This window comes from Dendrobates tinctorius, unplaced genomic scaffold, assembly GCF_039654945.1.
Source record: "Dendrobates tinctorius isolate UK_male_01 unplaced genomic scaffold, ASM3965494v1 ptg000231l, whole genome shotgun sequence".
Taxonomy (NCBI): domain Eukaryota; kingdom Metazoa; phylum Chordata; class Amphibia; order Anura; family Dendrobatidae; genus Dendrobates; species Dendrobates tinctorius.
Genome location: NW_027361898.1, coordinates 24,101,058 through 24,123,917, shown reverse-complemented (window position 1 = coordinate 24,123,917; position 22,860 = coordinate 24,101,058). Strand labels below are relative to the sequence as shown.

The following is a 22,860-nucleotide window of genomic DNA, read 5'->3' as shown; positions in this document are numbered from 1 at the left end:
TTGGGAACATTTTACATAACATGTGGTATCACATTTATCCAGCGCTCTACGCTGAACACTTACTTTGGGGTTTCCATCTAAATCTCTGAGTGATGTGATTCAGATGCAGTGGTGTCCTTTTCAGAAGTGCATAAAACTGTGGCCGACGGCACTTTTATGCAATCCTAAAAAGACGGACACAGCCAGATCACAGGTCCTATGGCGTCCACAGTGCCTCCATCTGCCTCACAAGAGGCAGAGGCTCCGTTTGGATCACGTATTTCAAAGATTTACACAGAAACCCCGGTGTAAAAGCTCAACACAGAGCGCAAAATAAAAGTGTGACGAGTCTTACTGCGATCTTTGGGAGGCAGTATGAACAAATCCACAGCATGTGAACAACTGGTTTTATTTATTTTTTTTGCCATTCTTCGTGTGGTATAAGTGATTAGAAGACTTTATTCTTATATAGATTTATATCAAGTTTTTATGTTTTGCTGCTGTCACACACTAAAATATGCTTTTTATTGCAAAAACTAGTTTTTTCATCCACATATTTAGACAGCTATAATTTTTCCGAATTTCAGCTGACAGTCATGTGACAGCTTTTTTGCGAAACGAGTTTATGTTTTCATTGGCACCATTTTCAGGTACAAGACATTTTTTTTTGATCGCTTACTATTTCGATTTTTAGGAGGAAGAATGAACAAAAACAGCAATTCAGGAATTTTTTTTTATACTGTGCTGCAGTGTGGTAAAATGGATAAGGAACCTTTATCCTTCTCAGTACGATTACAGCAATACCACTTTATGTTTTGGCACCTTTACACAAAAACTTTTATAGAAAACATTCTGAGAAGTAACACTTACGGTATTTTTCTGCTGATGGCACTTTATATTGGCTTATTTTTTCCAGGACAAGATGATGTTTTCAGCAGTACCATTTTTATTTACATTCGTCTTTATCACATTTTATTGCACCTTTTGTTTTGTTCCTTAAAAACATAACTGTAATAATGCTCAAAAAGCATTTTATATACGGTAGTTATATCGTACTTTCTCATTTAGTCATAAGGGTGTGTTTTATTTTCTGTTCAGTCACTGGCGTTGCCGCCCACTTAATTTGATTGATTTCCCTGGTTGCGCCAACATCACCAAAATCCCATGATTGTGCAGAGTGGAGCATACAGCCGCACATCAGCCAGATCAACACAGCACAAGCACGTCCAGCTCCATGCTACACACTGCTGAAGCGCAGCTGCCCACTCGACACTGTGCAAGCGTAATTCCAAGCGCCACACTGTAAGGGTGTGTGCACACGCTGCGGATCCGCAGCGGTTTTGGCCCTGCGAGTCCGCAGCAGTTTCTGCTGCTGTGTACAGTACCTTTATATTCTATGGAAAACAAAAACCACAGTGCAGATTTTTCTGCGCGGATTTGCTGCGGTTTCAAAACCGCAGCATATCACTTCTTTGTGCGGAATCCGCAGCGGTTTCACACCTGCTCCATTGTAGAGGTGTCAAACCGCAGGTCTTTTGACCTGCGGAGTTTGCAAAATCCGCAGCAGAATCCGCAGCGTGTGCACACACCCTTAAGCGTAGGATTCCAGTGACGGCACAACCGGGGAAATCAAATTTAGTGGGCGGCGATGCAGTGACTGAACAGAAAAATTAAGCATATTGCTATGTCTATTGAGCAGGTAATATATAACTAAATAAAGTGCTTTTTGGACAATACAGCGCCATTTTTATCTTAAAAAAAACAAGTTTGTGATGCACATTGCATCACTAAACGCACTATTGACAGTTTAGATGCTTGTAACTACATGACAGGTTCCCTTTAAGGAAACATGGAAGCTTCATTCTGCCCGAACCACAGGCAGCATGAATCAGTCTGTATGTACAATTACAGTCATGTAAGGCCTCTTTCACACATCTGTCACAATCCGTCGTTTTGTGAAAAAATGGATCCAGCAACTAATGCTGCTGGATCCGTTTTTTTCTCATAGACTTGTATTAGTGATGGATGGCCGCACGTTTCATCAGTCCTTCGACGGATCCGTCGGAAACTCTTTGTCCGTTGGGCGGATACAACTGACATAGGAACGTTTGTCTACGTTAAAAAGTCGGACAGCGACGGATCCAGCGCCATCTGTCGTTGGCTATAATGGAAGCCTATGGGCGCAGGATCCGTCGCTGTCTGTCAAAAGACTGAATCCGACGACGGATTCCGTTTTTACATCTGAGCATGCCTGGAATAATTTCTTTTCTTTTAGTTTAACCCCCAGAGCTGTTTTTTTCCATTCTGGCACAGAAAAAAATCTCTCTCTCTCTCTCTCTCTCTCTCTCCAGAAGCACAAGGGACAAAGATTACCTCAAGCTAGAGCTGCTGCAACAGATCCATCAAAAAAAAAAAAAAAAAAAAAAAAAAAAAAAAAACTGATCCGTCGCATCAGTATTTCCCAATCTGCGCAGGATCCGTATTTTTTCACACTTTGACGGATTGCGAGTTGCAACTGATTGGAAAAAACTGATGTGTGAAAGAGGCCTAAGCTTGAACTGCATCACTTCAGAGACAAACAGATTGAAGAGCCTATTCGAGAACTATAAGGCTAAGTGCACACGTAGCAGAAAATTTCTGCTTAAAAACCTGACTCCCTTCCCAGAAACCGCGTGTTTTTTTTCTGCACGTTTTCTAAACGCATAGAACCAGCCAGAAACGGAAAAATCCGCAAAATTAATGAGCATGCTGTGGTTTTTACCGCGATGCGTTTTTTTTCGCGGTAAAAAACGCATCAATGTGCACAAAAAGCCGGATTACTTACCGGTAATGCTCTTTTAATGAGTCCACGACAGCACCCACTGGAGGCATCGGATCCGCCCCATTTGGAACAGGAAACCCTACAGGAAAGATAAAAGGGGCGGTCCGCCTTTCCTCCTCAGTTTTGCATTTCAGAGTACCAGGAGGACCGCCAAGGATTAGGCAATGTTTTTGTATATCTAAATTTTACTTATCCATCTTTAGCAGATATACTTTATTATCGATATCTTTAGCAGGGAGGGAAGTGAGCGGGTGCTGTCGTGGACTCATTAAAAGAGCATTACCGGTAAGTAATCCGGCTTTTTACCCTTCGCCACGACAGCACCCACTGGAGAGATTCCAGAGACCATCACCTGGGTGGGACCACCGTGCCAAGGACCGTCCTGCCAAAGCTTAGGTCAGAAGTTGATGAAAGGTCAAGTCTATAGTGATTATAGAAGGTGGAAGGGGATGACCAAATTGCCGCCTTACATATGGTTTCAATTGGAACGTCTCCCCTCTCGGCCCAGAAGGTCGCCATTGCTCTAGTGGAATGCGCTCTGATGCCTTCCGGAGGATTTTCATTTTTTGCGGAGTAGGCTAAACGAATGGCATCCCTGATCCATCGGGAAATGGTGCTCTTCGTGACTCCGTACCCTTTTTTTATAGCCCTGAAAAGAAACAAAGAGCCCTACACTGCCTCCAGCTTCTAGACCTCTCAATATACTTTAGGACAGTTCTTCTGACGACTAAAGTGTGGAATTTCTGCTCCTCTGGAGTGGAGGGATCTTCAAAGAAGGTTGGGAGGAGTATCTCTTGAGATCTATGGTATTTTGTTGATACCTTAGGCAGGTACGAGGGTCTGGCTTTAATATTAATCTATCTTGGTTTACTTGAAAAAAGGGTGGATCTATGGACAGGGCCTGGATATCACCCACTCTCCTAGCAGATGTCAGCGCTACCAAGAGGGCAGTCTTGAGTGACAAGTATTTGAGGGATATCGTGTCTATCGGCTCAAAGGGTTCCTCCGTCAGGGCGTCTAAGACCAGATTTAAGTCCCATGCGGGGATTGTAGGTATGTGGACTGGAGTTGTTCGTTCGCAGGCTGTGATGAATCGTGATATCCACTTATTTCCTGCTATATTATGGCCGTACAGTGCCCCTAACGCGGACACCTGTACTTTCAGTGTGTTTACTGCCAGGCCCAAGTCCTTCCCTCTCTGTAGAAATTCTAAGATAGGAACCATCGGAACTTCTGCTGTATGGGGTGCTATATGAAACTGTAGGAATTTTTTCCATATTCTTGTATAAATCTGGGTCGTGGACTACTTCCTGCTCTGTAGGAGTGTAGCAATCAGTGTTTCAGAAAACCCTCTTGATCTTAGTAGCTGCCTTTCAAATTCCACGCCGTCAAGTGTAAGCTGTCCACTTGGGGATGGATGAAAGGGCCTTGGGAGAGTAGGTTGGGAATCGAAGGGAGGACCCAAGGATTTGTCACTGACATAATTCGTAGCCACGAGAACCACGGCCTCTTGGGCCAGAATGGTGCTATCAGGATTACTCTCACCCTGTCCTCTCTGATCTTCCGAATCACTTGTGGCAGGAGAATCAATGGAGGGAAGGCATATGCCAGCTTGAACTTCCATGAGGCTTGGAGGGCATCCACTATGTCTGGGTGATCTGATGGAGACAGGGAAGCAAACGTTTTTATCTGTCTGCTCTCCCTCGTGGCAAAGAGGTCCACCTGATGTTGTCCCCATAAAGTTTCTATATCCTTGAAGATTCGGCGGTTGAGGCACCACTCCCCTTGCCGAAGTGTGTGTCGGCTTAAGAAGTCCGCCTCTTGGTTGTTCTCTCCCCTGATATGAAGAGCCGAGAGGGACAACAAACAGCTTTCGGCTAAGCTTAAGATTCTTGCCGCAGAAGACATCAGAGTCTCTGATCGAGTACCTCCCTGTCTGTTTATGTAGGCCACTGTAGTGGTGTTGTCCGATAGGATCCTGACATGTTTCTGTTGGAGCTGTGGAAGGAAATGGTATAGAGCATAGTATACCGCTGTCAGCTCTTTTAAATTAGACGAGTATTCCCCTTCCTCTCTATTCCACCTTCCTTGACAAAAGCTATTCCCCATATGGGCTCCCCAGCCATGGAGGCTAGCATCGGTGGTTAGGATGCAGGATGGTACTATGACCCATGGGACTCCTGAGGATAGATGGTCATCATCTAGCCACCACTTTAGAGAAGTCAAGACCTCCTGAGTTAAGGTTATCTTGCTCTCGAGGTGACCACCATGTCGCCTGTCCTCTTGGAGGATCTGATGCTGAAGTGTGCGGACATGATAATGGGCCCACCGGACTGCTGGGGCACAGGAATTTAGCGACCCCAATAGCGACATTGCCCCTCTCAGAGACATGCGTGGTCCATCTATGGCTGCCTCTACTTTCTCTTTTGTGAGTGCAATCTTTACCTGAGGAAGTAGACATCTCTGGGTTGTGGAGTCTAACTGGAACCCTAAAAACATCTGGAGGGATTGCGGAACGAGTCTGGACTTCTGTATATTGATGATCCAACCTAGATCCTGCAAAGAGGAGATTGCGTCAGCCACACGTTTGGTACATTGGGTGACCGAGTTCCCAATTATTAGGAAGTCGTCTAGGTAAGGTACGATTAGAGTGTCTTTTTGGCGAAGATAGGCCATCACCTCTGCCATTACCTTGGTGAAGATTCTTGGCGCTGTAGAGAGGCCGAAAGGCATGGCTGTATACTGAAAATGACAGATCTTGTCTTCGAACACCACTGCGACCCTTAGGTATTTTTGGCATCTATCATGGATAGGAAGATGATAGTAAGCATCCCTCAAGTCAATTCCCGCCATTACACAGTTTGGAAAGAGAAGCTTTATGGTGGATCTGATTGATTCCATCTTAAACTTATAACTTCTTATAAACGTATTAAGCTTCCTTAAATTGATAATCGTTCTAAACGTACCATCTGGTTTGGAAATTAAAAATAAAGGAGAGTAGAATCCTCTACCTTCCTGTCCCACTGGGACCTCCACTAAAACCCCCTTAGATAGTAGGCTCCGAATTTCTTCTTCGAGGGCCTTTTGTTGAACTAAAGAGTTAAGGCGGGTTATGATAAAGAAATCATAAGGTGTTTGAAGGAATTCTATTTTCATTCCCTCTTTAATTATACCTAAGATCCATGGGCTCGAAGTTATTTTTTGCCATTTTGAAAAAAAAAAATTTTTAATCTACCCCCTACTGGTGGGTCTGATTTTTTAATTTTTATTTTCCCTCCGGAATGTTGAACCCCTGAACATGCTACCCTTTTGTTTTTCTTCCTTTGCGGGCCATCTATTTGATCTATCCGTTTGCCTCCTTCTTCCAAACGGTCGTCTTTTAAAGGTTCTCCTATAGAAAGGGATAGAAGAGTCAGGGAACGCCTTCTTCCTCTCCTTTGCTTTGGCGAGTATGTCGTCTAGGGCTTTCCCGAAGAGAAACTCACCCTCACACGGGGTTGCACAAATCTTAGATTTTGATTGCGCGTCCCCCTTCCAGCTCTTCATCCACAGTGCCCGCCTGGCGTTGTTCACAAGAGCTGCCGATCTTGCTGCCAGCCGCAGTGTGTCCGCCGAAGCATCAGCCATAAAGGCAGCTGCCCCTCTGATTAATGGAATAGCGGCCCGTAGCTTTTCTCTTGACACCGTCTGCTCGATTTGTTGATCCAATTGGTCCAACCATACGAGCATAGATCTGGCGGTGCACGTGCTGGCTACTGCTGGCTTAAAAATACCCGTGGCAGATTCCCAAGACCTTTTCAATGATGACTCTGCCTTACGGTCTAGCGGGTCTGCCAATAAGCCTGCGTCCTCTACCGGAATAGTAGATTGTTTTGAGGTAGAGGCTACAACGGCATCAACCTTTGGCACCTTGGACCATTTTAATAGCTCGTCATCGCTAAAAGGATATTTCCTCTTTGAGGCCGATGGGAGAAAACTTCTTTGATCATGTTTTTCCCATTCTCTTTTTATTAGGGCCTTAACTGCCGGTATCACTGGAAACGCTCTCCTTTTCTTTTCCGCCAACATTATTTCTTGCGCGGTTTGGGCACCCCTTGGTTCCTCACACCCCATAGTGCGCCTCACAGATTTGACCAGGTTATCCACACTATCCAGGGGAAAACATGACCCTCCCTCCATGTCTGATGATGATGACGAGGATGTGAGTGAGGAATCGGAGATTAACCCCGGTTCTTCCTCTGACTCTGAGCTGAGGGTCACCTGTTTTTTGCTTCTTGTCTCTGAGGGAGTACTGGCACGGTTGATAGCCTGTATTTCCTCCCTGATTATGGCTCGAATGTCTTTTGACGACACTGCGGACCCCGCCTAGTCTCTCTGGTGCACTGCTTGCAGAGCTTTTTGGGGTAGGAGTCAGGGAGAGGTTCAGAGCATAATGCGCATTCCTTATGCTTAGATTTTTCTTTTTTCTTTGTCTGGAAAGTGGAGCCGAAAGGAGGGGGGGAGGGTAGGAAGAGGTCAGCTTAATAGGTAGAGTATATACTTTGCACACTCACCCAGTGAAGCATTATATTACCGGATCGCATGGCTGAGATCCCGTCCTAGGTCTTGACTCTCCTGTCTCGCTCCTGCGGCCGGTGTCTGTCCTAGCGTTGCGGTCCCTAGTGGAGTTGCTCCCCGCAGAGTCTCCTGCTGGAGCGTGCGCTTCCGTTGGGGACGACATGGCTCACCACCGCACAGCTGCGGCGCTGTTTAAATAGATTGCTCGTCTTTTTTTTTTTTTTCTCTGCCCCCGGAAGTCGCTCCTCCTCCCCGGGATCACTGCGCATGCGCCGTCACGCTCTCAGCCACCCTGCCCCGGAAGTTCAATCATTACTTCCGGGGGTCAGGAGCCTCTGCGCCGGCCGGCTACCGCGCCCCCGCTTCTGTATGCGGCCCGCGCTCTCCATGCCACCGCCGGTTTTCCTTTTTTTTTTTCCCTTCGCGCCACTGGCGCACTTACCGCTCCTAGCAGCAGCGGTCTGCGCATCTTGGTGCCACCCGACGCGCTCCTGGGTGAGACCGGGCGGCCCACCCCGGACCCGGCCATCACCCTCCATACACCAGACGAGGGGGGAGCCGTCTAACGGAGTCTCCCCCGACGCTGCCTCCGGCCCGCAGCCCCTGCCGTTCGCGTGGAGACCGCACAGGCGGCATGCATGGCCCAGGTATGCTTTCCTGAAGGAACGTGGCTCCATTTGGAACAGAAAACCAAAACTGAGGAGGAAAGGCCTCCTTTTATCTTTCCTGTAGGGTTTCCTGTTCCAAATGGGGCGGATCCGATACCTCCAGTGGGTGCTGTCGTGGCGAAGGGTAAAAAGTGCAAAATGCATAGAAATTAATGGGAAGCTTATTTTTAGCGGTTTTATTGGCAAAACCGCTAAAAATACCGCTAAAAATACCGCTAAAAAAACGCTGTGTGAACACAGCCTAAGGGGGAGACCCAGCTAGTCCAGCTTCTCCCTGCACCGCTCAAGATAATAAACAGTTTAACTAACTGCAATCAAACAACTAGGATCTGATTCATGTTACCTGCAGATCACGCAGCATGTATCAGGTGACTGGTTCCATGAACCCCTTCACTACCTTTGACGTACCTGCACGCCAATGGTTATGTCCCTGCCTTTGATGTGTACTCTGTGTGCGAGCCAGCATCTTTACCCGCACTTGATGGCTGATTTAATCAGCCATCAAGTGGCTCTAAGAGGGTCGGGAGGAGCAGTGCTCCGCCCGCACCCATTAATACCTTAAAACCAGATGTCAATCACTGTCAGCGGGATTTAACAGGAACTAGCCAAAAGCGCGTCACAAATCCCGCCCCTATCATGTGATAACAGTATTGATGAGATGTCATCACAGCCAGGGGTCTGCAGAAGATCCCTCGTGCCTGTCATTACGATATCCCTGTGAACACCGGATGGTGACTGGCGTTCACGGGGGATTGTGATTTCTGGCATACATAGCCCTGCTACATATAGTACAGATGATCAGACAATCGTAGCTTCAAGTCTCCTAAGGGGAATATTAAAGTAAAAAAAAAAATAAATAAAAAAAAAAAAAAACAAGTTCTAATCTCCCCCCTTTTGCCCCAATGAAAATAAAAATACACATCTGGTATTGTTGCATTCAGAACAGTCCGATCTATAAAAATATAACAAACTAATCTGATCTGTGAATGGCGTACCAAGGGGAAAAAAAAAAAAAAAAAACAACCTATAAATGTTTGGTATTCGCGTACTCACTGACCTGGGCAATCATATTGCCAGGTTAGTTTTATCATATAGTGAATATGGTAAATAGAATAAAATAAATAGTTAAAGAAAAAAAATTGGGGAATTACATTTTTTTTTTTTTGCTGCTAGTTCAATACACTTTGAATTTTTTTCCCCAGTTTTCCAGTACACACTATGGTAAAATGAATGGTGACATTCAAAATCACAAGTCATCCTGCAAAACAAAGCCCTCATATGGCCATACTGATGGAAAGGTGGTAATAAAAAAAAAAAAAAAAAGTTATAGCTCTTGGAAGAGGGGTGACCAGCCAGAAAATTGTTGGGTAGTGAAGGGGTTAAATAAGCTAGGTGACCTAAGTTAATAAAAACAAAAGACCTCCTTGATGGGAGAGGAAGAACCATGGGCAATTGTTGGCGCTCTTTTGACACCACTGTTAAAGGTTACTTTGTTGTTCATGACCCTATAGCACAATCATTTATATTACTTCATTGACTTATATCATAAAGGTTATATATAGAACGCCTTCTCTTTAGTCAAGTCAACCAATTATTACTCTATTTCCTTTGTTTGTACATGTTATGTGTTTCTGTAAGCTGAAAAATGTTAATAAAAACCATTTAACAAAAAAACCCCACACATATGCAAAACAATACATTATCAAGTTGTTTAATTGGTTCAATTAGACATGAAAAGAAGCAAGTTTGACAGCAGATGGAAAAAAGCAACTCCATTGCATTCTCCTGGAGTTTTTATCCTACATAGTGTACAGCTGGTTTCCAAGCAGCTCAGCTACTAGTGCCTGCCTAGACCCTGACCTAGTGTGCACAGTAGTGACATTCCAGGGGATGAGTGACCTCTTAACATGCCAACCTCCTCTCTCCAGCCCATTGATGTCTATACAGCAGTTATCTGCTCACTTACCTCCCTCCCATCTCCTGATGAGCTACTCTTATCAGTCCTGTAGAATCACAATCCCCAGGATTACAGCTCACACTTTCCTGAGCCAGGTGCTTCTACAAGTACCCTATAATCTATATGTAACATAGTAACCTAGTTAGCAAGGCAGAAAAAAAAGACATTTGTCCATCCAGTTCAGTCTGTAATCCATCAGAATAAATCCCCAGATCTACGTCCTTCTAAAGAACCGAACAACCGTAAGATACAATATTGTTGCGCTCCAGGAAGACATCCAGGCCTCTAACTCCTCGACTGAGTTCACCATCACCACCTCCTCAGGCAAGGAATTCCAGATTCTCACTGCCCTACCAGGAAAGAATCCTCTTCTATGTTGGTGGAAAAACCTTTTCTCCTCCAGACGCAGAGAATGCCCCCTTGTGACCATCACCTTCCTTGGTATAAACAGATCCTCGGAGAGATTTGTATTGTCCGCTTATATACTTATACATGGTTATTAGATCGCCCCCCAGTCATCTTTTTTCCCCAGACTAAATTATCCTAATTTTGCTAATCTCTCTGGATATTGTAGTTCCCCCATCCCCTTTATTAATTTTGTTGCCCTCCTTTGTACTCGCTCTAGTTCTATTATATCCTTCTTGAGCACCGGTGCCCAAAACTGGACACAGTACTCAGTGTGCGGTCTAACCAGGGATTTGTACAGAGACAGTATAATGCTCTCATCATGTGTATCCAGACCTCTGTTAATGCACCCCATGATCCTGTTTGCCTTGGCAGCTGCTGCCTGGCACTGGCTGCTCCAGGAAAGTTTATCATTAACTAGGATCCCCAAGTCCTTCTCCATGTCATATTTACCCAGTGGTTCCCCGTTCAGTGTTTAATGGTGATATTGATTCCTTCTTCCCATGTGTATAACCTTACATTTATCAATGTTAAACTGCATCTGCCACCTTTCAGCCCAAGTTTCCAACCTATCCAGATCCACCTGTAGCAGAATACTATCTTCTCTAGTATTGACTGCTTTACATAGTTTTGTATCATCTACAAATATAGATATTTTACTGTGTAAATATTCTACCAGATCAACATTTATTAACGAAGAGAATAGGTCCCAACACCGACCCCTGCAGTATCCCACTGATCACAGCGACCCAGTTAGAGAATATACCATTTATAACCACCCTCTGCTTTCTATCACGAAGCCAGTTACTTACCCATTGACACACATTTTCCCCCAAACCCAGCATGCTTAAATATAATGATCGCCGTCACTGCAGGACAAACCACAGCAGAACTTGTGCTGAGTTTATAGTTCTACTAAAGCCACGTTCACACATTCCGTATCTGGTCAGTATTTTACATCAGTGTTTGTAAGACAAAATCAGGAGTGGGTGAAAAATACATAAGTGGTCACCAGACATGTCACTCACGTAAAGAGCTTGAAAATAACCCATACAGTTCCCTACTAAATACAATCGTCATCTATCGACAAGAAAAGTGACACCACACGGATTCTGAAAATGGGGGTCCCAAGTCCTGTGTAAATGGAGAAGTGGTGTTCTGCACAACATCATAAATTCACTCGCTGTCTACAGGATGGATAGACATAACATTCTCCATCAGCAAATTAATGGAGTAGTGGTAACATGTGTCTAATGCTCCAAACACAGGAGACTTTGGGTCCTTGCTCACGCATACATTACCTACATCGTTCGTTATCGTTTTAAGTGTTTCTGTATTGTTTGACCAGCGATTACTCATTTATCCAACAAAATTTACAAAACCAATATTATTTTAGGGACCACCTCACATTTGAAGTGACTTTGAGGGGCCTATATGGCAGAAAATACCCAAAAAGTGAAACCATTACAAAATCTGCACCCCTCAAAGTGATCAAAACCACTTTCAAGAAGTTTATTAACCCTTCAATTGCTTAACAAGAACTGAAGGAAAAAAAAAAAAAGAACTTTTTTTCATTTTGTGAAAAAAGAGAGATATATATATATATATATATATATATATATATATATATATATATATATATAAAGTTTGGCTCTAAAGTAATTTTAGATATTTTCACCAGGGTACCAGGAGAAAACGAACCACAAAAATTTGTTGTGCAATTTCTCCCGAGTATGCGGATACCCGATTTGTGGGTGGAATCTGTAAGGGCGCATGGCAGAGCTCGGAAGGGAAGAAGCACTGTTTGACTTCAACGCAAAATTAGCTGGAATCGAGTGGACGCCATGTCACGTTTGGCGAGCCCCTGATGTGCCTAAACAGTGGAAACCCCCCACAAATGACACCATTTTGGAGATCACACTCCTCAATGATTTTATCCAGGGGTAAATTGAGCATTTTGAACCCAGGTACGACACAGAATTTGATAACATTAGGTTGTCATATTGAGAATGAATATAACATTTTACAACAAGACCACTAACCCCTTAGTGACCAGGCAAATTTTTACAATTCTGACCACTGTCCCTTTATGAGGTTATGGAACGCGTCAACGTATCCTATTCATTCTGAGTTTGGTTTTTTTCATGACATACTGTATTTCATGTTAGTGGTAAAATTTATTCGATATAACTTGCGTTTATTTCTGAAAAAAAAAAAAAAACACGGAAATTTGGAATAAATTTTGAAAATTTTGCAATTTTCAAACTTAATTTTTGTACCCTTAAATCAGAGATATATGGCACAGAATAGTTAATAAATAACACTTCCCACATGTCTACTTTACATCAACAATTTTAAAAAATTTTTGTTAGGAAGTTATAAGGGTTAAAAGTTGACGAGTGATTTCTCATTTTTACAACAAAATTTACAAAACCATCTTTTTTAGGGACCATATCACATTTGAAGTGAGTTTGGGGGTCGATAACAGAAAATACCAAAAAGTCACACCATTCTAAAAACTGCACCCCCCAAGGGGCTCAATACCACATTCAAGAAGTTTAGTAACCCTTCAGGTGTTTCACGAGAACTAAAACATGTGGAAGGAAAAAAAAAAAGAACAACTTACCTTTTTCACAAAAAAATTACTTCGGAACCAAATTTTTTTATTTTCACAGGGGTATCAATAGAAAATGGACTATAAAATTTGTTGCACAATTTCTCCTGAGTACGCTGATACCCCATATGTGGGGAAAAGTCACTGTTTGGGTGCATGGCAGAGCTCAGAAGGGAGGGTGCACCGTTTGACTCATTGAACGCAAAATTGGCTGGAATCAATGGTGGCGCCATGTTGCATTTGGAGAGCCCCTGATGTGCCTAAACAGTGGAAACCCCTTCATTCTAACTCCAACCCTAATCCCAACTCTAACCCTAATGGGAAAATGGAAGTAAATACTTCTTTTATTTTATTATTCTTCCCTAATTATGGGGGTGATAAAGGGGGGGTTGATTTACTTTTTTCCTTTTTTATCACTGTGATAAGGGTCTATCACAGTGATCAAAGTGAACCAATAGGAAAAATTTCCTATTGCTGCCGGCAGATCTCGGCGGGCGCACTGCTGGAAGACGACACCGGTGGCCAGGGGACTGGCAGGGAATCGGGGGACCCTACTTCTCTCCCCTCTGATGTGTGATCACCTCAGAGGAGAGAGAAATTAAATGGAAAATCTGACTTTTTTTTGTGGTCGCCGTTATACCGTTAATAATGGCAATCGCAACATCGGGGTCAGTAAAAACCAACCCGAATCATGGTCGGTAGCCAAGACCCTGGAGAAATTCCGACTCCGGGGGGAGCTATACACTTATTCCTCAGTGCCGTTAAAAAGCAGCGCTGTGGTTTAAGTACCCTCAACTGCCGCCATTAAAAGGCGTATCGGCGGTCGTTAAGGGGTTAGTTTGAGGCATACAAGTAGGACTAGTTGAACATTTCTATTACCTGTATACCCATATTAATAATAGGTCATATACATCCCGGAAAATGACAGATTCCCTTTAAACGACAACCACAAGACGGATTTCATCAACCAAGGTTATCATTTTAATCAGTATAACAGCGCCATCCTGACACTGCAAGTAGGTTATGGAGCAAAATTCTGTTGACATGTTCCCTTTAAACAACAACCACAAGACAGATTTCATAAACCAAGGTTATCATTGTAATCAGTATAATGGTGCTGACTTGACACTGTGTGTAGGTTACTAAGCACAATCCTGCTAACAGGTTCTCTTTAGGCCATGTACACATGGCGTCCTTTTCAGGCAAATACTGCCTAAGAATGTGCCCCATGAAATTAACAGTGTGCAGGACTATTAAAGCAACATTACTGTACACATGTTCTGTCTTATTGTCTTCTACTAACCGCTTCAGGGTTTGGAAACAGAAGCGGTAAAGCGACGCGCCAACATATTTGTTTATTCCAGCGCTGGAGTGGTGCTACTTATCCAACTTCCCTGACCCTAATCTTTTGCTCACCAGCTGCCACGCCTGTCCACCACCTTGTGACTGCAGCTCCTGACTGACCACAAGTCAGCGGTAACAGTCACAAGCTCTTAGTGTAAGGGTATGTGCACACGTAGTTTTTAGTCTCTGCGGATTTTGTAGAGAAAACCGCAGGAAATCCGCAGGACAAAGTGCTGCGGTTTATCTGCGGATTATCTGCGTTTTTCCTGCGGTTTTACACCTCATAATGGATGAGGTGTAAAACCGCAGCGTTTCTGCACCAAACAATTGACGTGCTGCGGATTGTAAACCGCAGCAAAACCGCGCGGAAAAAAACACAGCATGTGCACAGCTTTTTTTTTATTTCCATAGGAAATAAAGGTACTGTACAACGCAGCAGAATCTGCTGCGTTTCTGCAGAGCCGGAAACGCAGCAGAATCAGCAGCGTGTGCACATACCCTAAGTCTATGAGAGCTGCGTTCTCGCCACGTTCTGCCTTTCATAGACTTACACTGAGAAGTCACCTCCAGCTCACCACATAAACACTGGAGCCATCCGGCAGGTCACGACCTGTAGAAGACGACTGGAGCGGCGCTGAGAATAGAAGACTTCGGCTGGTAAGTATAATACTAGAGGCAAGGAACTTAGATTAGCGACACCACTCCAGCAGGAAAATTAAAAAAAAAAAAAAAAAAAAAAACCAAAACACTGGAGTGGTGCTTTAAAGGACGTGACCTGCTTATTCTTCACGGCATAGAGGCAAAGCAGGATCACCCCAAACCCCCACGAAGGAATCGACTAGAGGCCGCACCCAGGCGCCTGCACCCCAGACTTCCACGGAGTCTAGAGCAGCCCTCCCCACCAGTCACTGGTCCCTCTGGATGACATCTTGCTAATAAATAGGTGCAGTGAGGAGACACATTGGCTCAGATGAGGCACTAAGTGTAGTGGACGGTGTAGCCGCTGCTGTCTGAGCGCCATTACTGGAAGCATCCTTACACTTACCAGGCTCCCCGGGGGTCATAGGGTCAGCCATTTCTGCCCATACATTGGGGAGGTTTCCCAGATCTTACCCTCTTGTTGGTACAATATGGGAGCTAAGAATTCCGGGAACTGTTGAGCAGGACTGTGGGCAGGGTGGGCACCGCCAGGCAGTAGAGTGAGACCTGGCGCTTCTGGGGGCATACACAATAGGTGGTCGTCCGCTTCCACTGATAATGGCAGTATTATGCCTCTGCCTGTGGGAGATGAACATGTGACACCTGCAGCCAATCACACGGCAGAATGGTGACTGCTGTGAGCGGTGACTGGCTGCAGTGGTCACAAGTCTGCACAGCCCATGATGCGAGGAGGCAGCCGGACCCCCGATGTGAGACGTGCCCAGTGTGCAGCTCTAGTCTCAGGTGTGCCGACCCCGAGGGCTCCCGGCTATGAGCCGCACACTGTGCAGTCAGGAGCCAGTAATGGCTGAAGTCCCCCCCGGACTAGCTCTGCACCATGAGGCAGTGCGCTCTCCGCCGTCTACCAGACCCACCTCTTTCTTCTTCTGGCCATCAGAGAGACCCCCGCACAGGGCGAGCAGGACCACCGCGGCCAGCAGCACTCGTACTGCCGCCATCTCTCCGGCTAAACTTTTCTCCGACCAGGAAGACCGATAGGAGGCGTCACCGCGTCAGAACGTCCACAGGGAGGGGGCGGGATCATTGAGTGGCTGTCCATGATTGGCTGCGCCCGGCAGTCTCACCCAATCAGCCAGCAGCTAGCTGTTCCAGTCTTATTCGTCAGCAGTGCTTTGGGAGGAGCCAGTGTGACAGCTTCATTCATGTGCCGCGGAGCTCCGAGCTGTGGGGTTTGCGTCCGCTTCCGTGTGTGACGTGCGGCCGAGTGCCAGTACGCGACTATGGGAAACTTACTAGGTTTTCTAAGCATTTTGTGCAAGCGTTAGGTATGTAGGTGTAGGGTTCGAGCAGGAACGCGGGATGCATGATGGAAGGGAGACAGCAAGGGTTAACAGGGAAATACGCTACGCAGGGTTGCAATGGGTTAAACAGTGAATTACATCAGTTTTTTGCCATCAGTCACAATCCACGAGGCTGAAGTTGGTTTCTTATTCGGCAATTTTTTCTTTTCTTGTTTTTACAGGTTTAACAACAAAAAATAAGCAACACAATAATAAAAAAACAATGCACTGAGGTGCCCTGATGTGAATACACTTAAAATCAGCGTCAAAAATTGTAAAACTGGCACAAAAATGGCCATCAAAGTGGGCACCAAAGGGCATTAATGAAAGGGTTAAATGACTTTAGGCCACTGATGTCACACTAAGAATACTCAGACAGTGATGCCATGCATCAAATCCAGGTCCCTTCAGCCTGGCCCAAATGGGTTATTGGCACCAGAACTGGCATCAAAGTGGGCAAACACCCAATTTTCACAGGTTTGAATAAGTAACTGATGTTTTTAAGGGGTTAAATGACTTTGGGCCACTGATGTCACACTAAGAATACTCAGATAGTGATGCCCTGCATCAAATCCAGGTCCCTCCAGCCTGGCTCAATTGGGTTATTGGCATCAAAGTGGGCAAACAGCCAATTTTCACAGATTTTACTAAGTAACTGATGTTTTTAAGGGGTTAAATGACTTTGGGTGTAATGTAAAATGTCTCTAAGGTAGAACTTTCTAGAATCCTCAATTCTTTCCAGAAAATCGGCTTGTCACACAGCAGCATCCCACCTCTCCTTATCAGCTGTGTGCCCGCACTGGTAGTAGGACACTTCCTCTATAACATTTGGCCCCTCTCCACAGAAGGGAATGCTAATTAGTTAAGGGAAAGCATTTCCTTTGTTCTCAGATCTGTGGCTGAATGAAACTATGGGTGATATTAAAGAGACTGTACCGCCAAAACCATACACCGTAGAGATATAATAATCATATCACTGTGTAGGCAATGAAGCCAGCTTTCTAAACCCCTATGTTTCACGATTCTCGGACTTCCAGAAACTGAGATATGGATTGCTCCCAAATGGAGGGTCTTAATTATGGCATGCTTGGTGTCTTTGGATTCAATTCGGTAAATCACAAACAATGATGCCCTATGTGTGTTGGTACGGGCGTTTCTCCTTTAGATATAGTTATTCTAAGTTTTGTAGCCAATTCATAACTTGGAGAGAGGGAGGTTGGACCTCTCCAGACCGCCCACTTCGTGAGGTCACAGACCCTAGGCTATAGGTATTCCCTACCAAATTCCAGGCAGTTCAGCTGGAGTCCTCCTGCCAGAGACGTCCCGATGAGTGGGGACGTTTGGTTAAGCGCCCCTCCCCCAGCCACATGGTCTGTCTAATACCAACTACGCACATGTGAGTGTTACTTTCTGTTCTTTCATCCACTTTGTTTTATATTTGTACATATGTAATGTCTCAATTTATTACAACTTTTGTATTTGTAATCACTGCCCGACTTTGGGGAATAAATCGTAAAATTATCAGTTTGACTCCATGCTCTAAGAAACGAACTATGCGCCATTTTTAGATAATCGCTACTAATTGCAGGGGTTTGCCGCGGACCCTCTTAATTAACTCTTTGATTAAGTAAAGCGTGGCTGGTGGCAGCTTGGTATGTGCGGCTGGTTAGGCTAGCTGGCAGTACAGACGGGTCTAACATGCTGAATGAGGGGCTGCGGCCACAGCATTGATAATTCCCTTACTGCAGTAGTCTAGCGGCCCGTGCACAACAAGCAGCCCGTCCGGCGACTAATTATCCTAGGTGCAGTTCCCTGACTGACCTGAGGGTAAGGGGGCGCTGGAGAGCTGCGAGTTCCAAAGTGGAACTGAGAAAGTGGGATATACATAAATCCCCGCAGTTCGTGGAAGGTTGTTAGCAGTGGTGGGGCATCCAAAATACCCCCCTGCGGTAAATTGTTAGAGCAAGATTAGCTTGCTGTATTTTTGTCACGTGGTGCCAGTGGTGGGATAACTAAGATAAGCCCCCACTGTGCCTGTGATAGCCGTGTGCCGGCAGTGCGTCACGTCCTCCGTCCGCTGACAAACCCGTGTCGGTGGTGGGATCGTGACCTATTGGTGGCACAGGGACCGCTGTCTGTCGCAATTTGGCGACAGCGGTCCGCCGTTCATCACAATTTGGTGGCAGCGGTGGGATCGTGACATTGGTGTCATGGTTTGAACAGGGTTCTTGCCCTGCACTCACAGGGTTAAGTGTTCGTGGCCTCTTTCTGGATCTGGGAGGGGTATTTATACTCACTCTTTACCAGGGATCTCTGTCAGGTATACTGTTGTTCTGGTGTGTCTGACCCCTGGTATGTGTTTTCTGCGTTGCTTGTTTGCTTCCCGTGTATGACCCGTTCTGTTCCCTCACTCTGTACTCCGTCTCTCGCTTTGGTACTATTGTCTTCTCCGGTTCTGACCTCCTGGCTTGGCTATCGTTACTCCGTTACAGTTTGTCCCTATTGTACCGTCTTGTCACGATACTAGTGGATACAACTGGACACCAGTGGCTAGGTAAAAGAGACTACAGACACAGTGGGTTGCGCAAGCAATATTGTATTAATGATCTGAATGCAATATAGCATATAAGTCCAGATAAATGTTCAGTCAATATGATAAATGGTAATAGCAGAGCTGATACTCTGCGACACAGCATGCAAAGTCACTGAGCAATGCGGGCACAAGACACAGACTCTTGCAGAGCGGAGGAACACACTAGCTGGCTGGAGTTCTTACTTCACCGCAGGTGTAGTCAGGCAGAGGTTCCTGAAGTCAAGTGTTCAGCAATCACTCGGTCAGCAGGCAGGGATCCAGACGTGCAGGTTGGCAGAGGACTCCGCCGTTAAGAGAGGACCAACAGGGATAGTAAGTCCAGGCTTGGGACTGCAGAGGCACAAGGTCCAATACACAATACACAAGCAATGAATCAGAGCAGGTGCTGGCTTTATATACAGCTTTGGCAGGAAGCAAGATGGCCGACGTGGAAACATCAAGATCCATGTTAACTAAGGGCAAGAGAAACAGATTCCAGGACTAGATACTCCCACCTCAAGAACGGCCTCCGGACGACCCTAAACCATGCTTGCCAGGGTACCTTTGATGGAACTGCTCAATCAGTCGGGAGGCGTTAATATTATCCACGGGTTCCCAGGAATTCTCCTCTGAGGAATAGCCTTGCCATTTAATCAAATACTGCAGTCGATTTCTGTAGATTTCTTGAATCCAGAATCCTCTCAACGATGAACTGCTCTTGACCATCCACAAGAACGGGATCGGGAGGAGGAGATGAACGTCCTGGAAAAGGATTTGGTACTACAGTCTTTAGTAGGGAAGTATGAAAGACAGGATGTATCTTCAGTGTCCTTGGGAGTTTTAAGCGACATGCAACAGCACCTACCAGACCACTGATCCTATAAGGACCAATGTACTTCTGTCCCAACTTAGGGGAAGGGATCTTCATCTTTAAATTCTTCGTAGATAACCAGACTAAATCTCCTACCTTAAATGTTGGTGTTGGTTTGCAAAATCTGTCAGCTGCATTCTTGTACCTCTCTTGTGCGGAACCCAAAGTCTCTTTCAGAAGTTCAAGGTTCTGTTGAAGTGAAGAGATCCTGTCGGCAACTGCTGGTAAAGATGTATCTACCGGTAATCTGGGAAGAATGCTAGGGTGATATCCCAGGTTAGCGTAGAATGGAGACTGTTTGGTGGAGGCACTCTGGGAGTTGTTATAAGAGAATTCGGCCAAGGGGAGTAGCCTTACCCAATCATCTTGCAAATGGCAAACATAGCAGCGAACGTATTGCTCTAGTGTTTGGTTGGTACGTTCTGTCTGCCCGTTGGACTGTGGGTGGAAAGCAGAAGATAAGTTAACTTCTATGCCTAATGCTGAACAAAAGCTTCGCCAAAACTTTGAAGTAAATTGAACTCCACGGTCAGAAACAACTTCATCCGGAACCCCGTGCAGGCGAAAGATGTTCTGGATAATTAGGTCAGCAGTGTCCTTCGCAGAGGGTAAACCAGAACAAGGGATGAAATGGGCCGCCTTGGTCAGGCGATCGACCACCACCAAAATCGTACTCTTTCCCTCAGAAAGGGGCAGTTCTACAATAAAGTCCATAGAAATGGATCCCCACGGGCGAGACGGCACCGGCAAAGGCTGTAACAGACCAGTAGGGGAGGCACGTGGAACCTTGAATTTGGCACATACCTCACAAGATGAAACGTACTTCTGGACATCCTTCCGAAAACCTGGTCACCAGAAGAAGCGAGATAAGAGTTCTTGAGTCTTCTGAATTCCTCTGTGCCCTGCAACCTTGGAATCATGAACCAATCTCAACACTCTTAACCTCACGGCTTCAGGAATGTAGAGGCGCCGTTCCCGGGTCCAAACTCCATTCCTAAAAAGAAGGCTTACCTCATCAGATGACTGAGACAGGAAAAGATCAGAGTTGTAAGCTTCTTTGATGACCTGCAGCAAATCTTGATTCTGAATGACTCCTACAAAATTGCAATCAGAAAGTATGGTCTTAGGTGGAGCATCTGGAACAGCGTCAGTGGAGAACATCCGGGATAGAGCATCTGCTTTTCCATTGCGAGAACCTGGTCTATAAGAGATTGTAAAATTGAATTGATTAAGGAAAAGACTCTAGCGGGCCTGCCGTGGGGTCAGGCATCTTGCTGACCTGATGAACTCAAGGTTGCGGTGATCCGTGAGGACCACGATCGGCTGTGAGGCTCCTTGCAGAAGATGTCTCCACTCCTTGAAGGCGGCGATGATAGCCAGTAATTCTTTATTTCCTACATCGTAGTTCTTTTCGGCAGGAGACAGTCACTTGGAAAGAAAAGCACAAGGATGAAGTAAATTCTTCTCACCTGTTCTTTGGGACAGTATAGCCCCGGTGGCACAGTTTGAGGCATCCACTTCAATAATGAAGGAGAGTTCCGGGTCAGGGTGGATCAGTACTGGTGCTGACGTGAACTTTGTCTTGAGCCGAGAGAATGCTTCTTGGGCTTGAAGGGACCAAATAAATGCTGTCTTCTTCTGTGTCAACCGGGTGATGGGCGAGACGATGTCAGAGAAGTTCTTGATGAAACGTCTGTAGAAGTTAGCAAACCCGATGAAACGTTGGACCTCCTTGACGTTCTTGGGGATTGGCCACTCCTGAATCGCCTTGATCTTGCTGTTATCCATACTCAGACCCTGTGGAGAAATTACATAACCTAAGAATTGAATCTCCGACTTGTGAAATTCGCATTTCCCCAGCTTGATGTACAGCTGGTGTTCCCTCAACCGCTGCAAGACAGTCTTGACATGTTGCTGATGTTCCTCCATGGAGCTAGAAAAAATCAAAATGTCATCCAAATAGATTACGACAAAAATATCAAGAATGTCTCTGAAAATATCATTTACGAGATGTTGGAACGTTGCTGGGGCATTGCAAAGTCCAAATGGCATGACCAAGTACTCAAAGTGTCCATATCGAGACCTAAATGCTGTTTTCCATTCGTCTCCAGGTCTTATACGGACTAGATTGTATGCCCCGCGTAGGTCCAATTTTGAAAAGACCTTGGCCTGACAAACTCTCTCGAGAAGCTCCGGAATTAATGGCAGGGGGTAGCAGTTCTTGATGGTTACCTTGTTAATTTCCCGGTAATCAACACAGGGTCTGAGGGATCCATCCTTCTTTTTAACGAAAAAGATGGGTGCACCGGCTGGAGAGGATGAGGGGCGTATAAACCCCTTAGACAGGTTCTCGTCGATATATTCTTTGAGAGTCTTGACCTCAGGACCGGACAATGGATAAATATTACCAAAAGGAATGGTAGCAGCAGGCAGAAGCTCGATTGGGCAGTCATAAGAGCGGTGTGGTGGTAATTTATCTGCATTCTTTTTATCGCACACGTCCGAAAATTCTTTATAAACTGCCGGTAACTCTAGGTCCGATGATGGGTTGGCCGGAGATGGATCAGTCGATTTTTCAGAAGTTACCTCTTTAGCTGGGAAGCGCAATCTCTTAGTCTCCCAGTCAATGATGGGATTTTGAGCCTGCAACCAGGGTAAACCCAAGATAATAGGGAAATGTGGAGAAATCAGAAGGAAGGGCAATTTCTCCTGGTGATAATCTCCCATGAGGACCTTCAGTGGTTCAGTCTGCTGGTCTACGGGCCCCGAGGTCAAAGGGGACCCATCCACAGTTTCCATCAGAATTGAAGACACTCTTCTCTGCGATCGGATTCCATATTCCTTAGCAAAAGAAGTGTCCATGAAGTTACCGCTAGCCCCAGAGTCTATCATGGCGGAACTGTTCACCCAACGGGAGTCAATCCAGATCTTGATAGGAAGGTAACAATGTGAATCTTTTTTCTTATTGCAAGGGTATGAAACTGCAGAAGATAGAATAACAGCATTAATGGGTAGTATCGTTTCGGATGTAACAGAGTTCATATCTGAAAAGTCATAATCAGGAGCGGTTGC

The 22,860-nt window shown here is 45.4% G+C and overlaps 1 protein-coding gene across 1 annotated transcript in view; it reads right to left on the bottom strand.

Annotated features, from left to right (window-relative positions):
• The window catches only part of MAGT1 (magnesium transporter 1), a 57,398-nt gene extending 41,279 nt beyond the window's left edge, over window positions 1-16,119 (bottom strand). The window contains exon 1 of the mRNA XM_073556200.1: window positions 15,920-16,119. Within this exon, the coding sequence (XP_073412301.1) occupies window positions 15,920-16,003 (84 nt within the window). The 5' untranslated portion in view covers window positions 16,004-16,119. The remainder of the gene's footprint in view (window positions 1-15,919) is intronic.
• Between the last annotated feature and the right edge of the window lie 6,741 nt (window positions 16,120-22,860).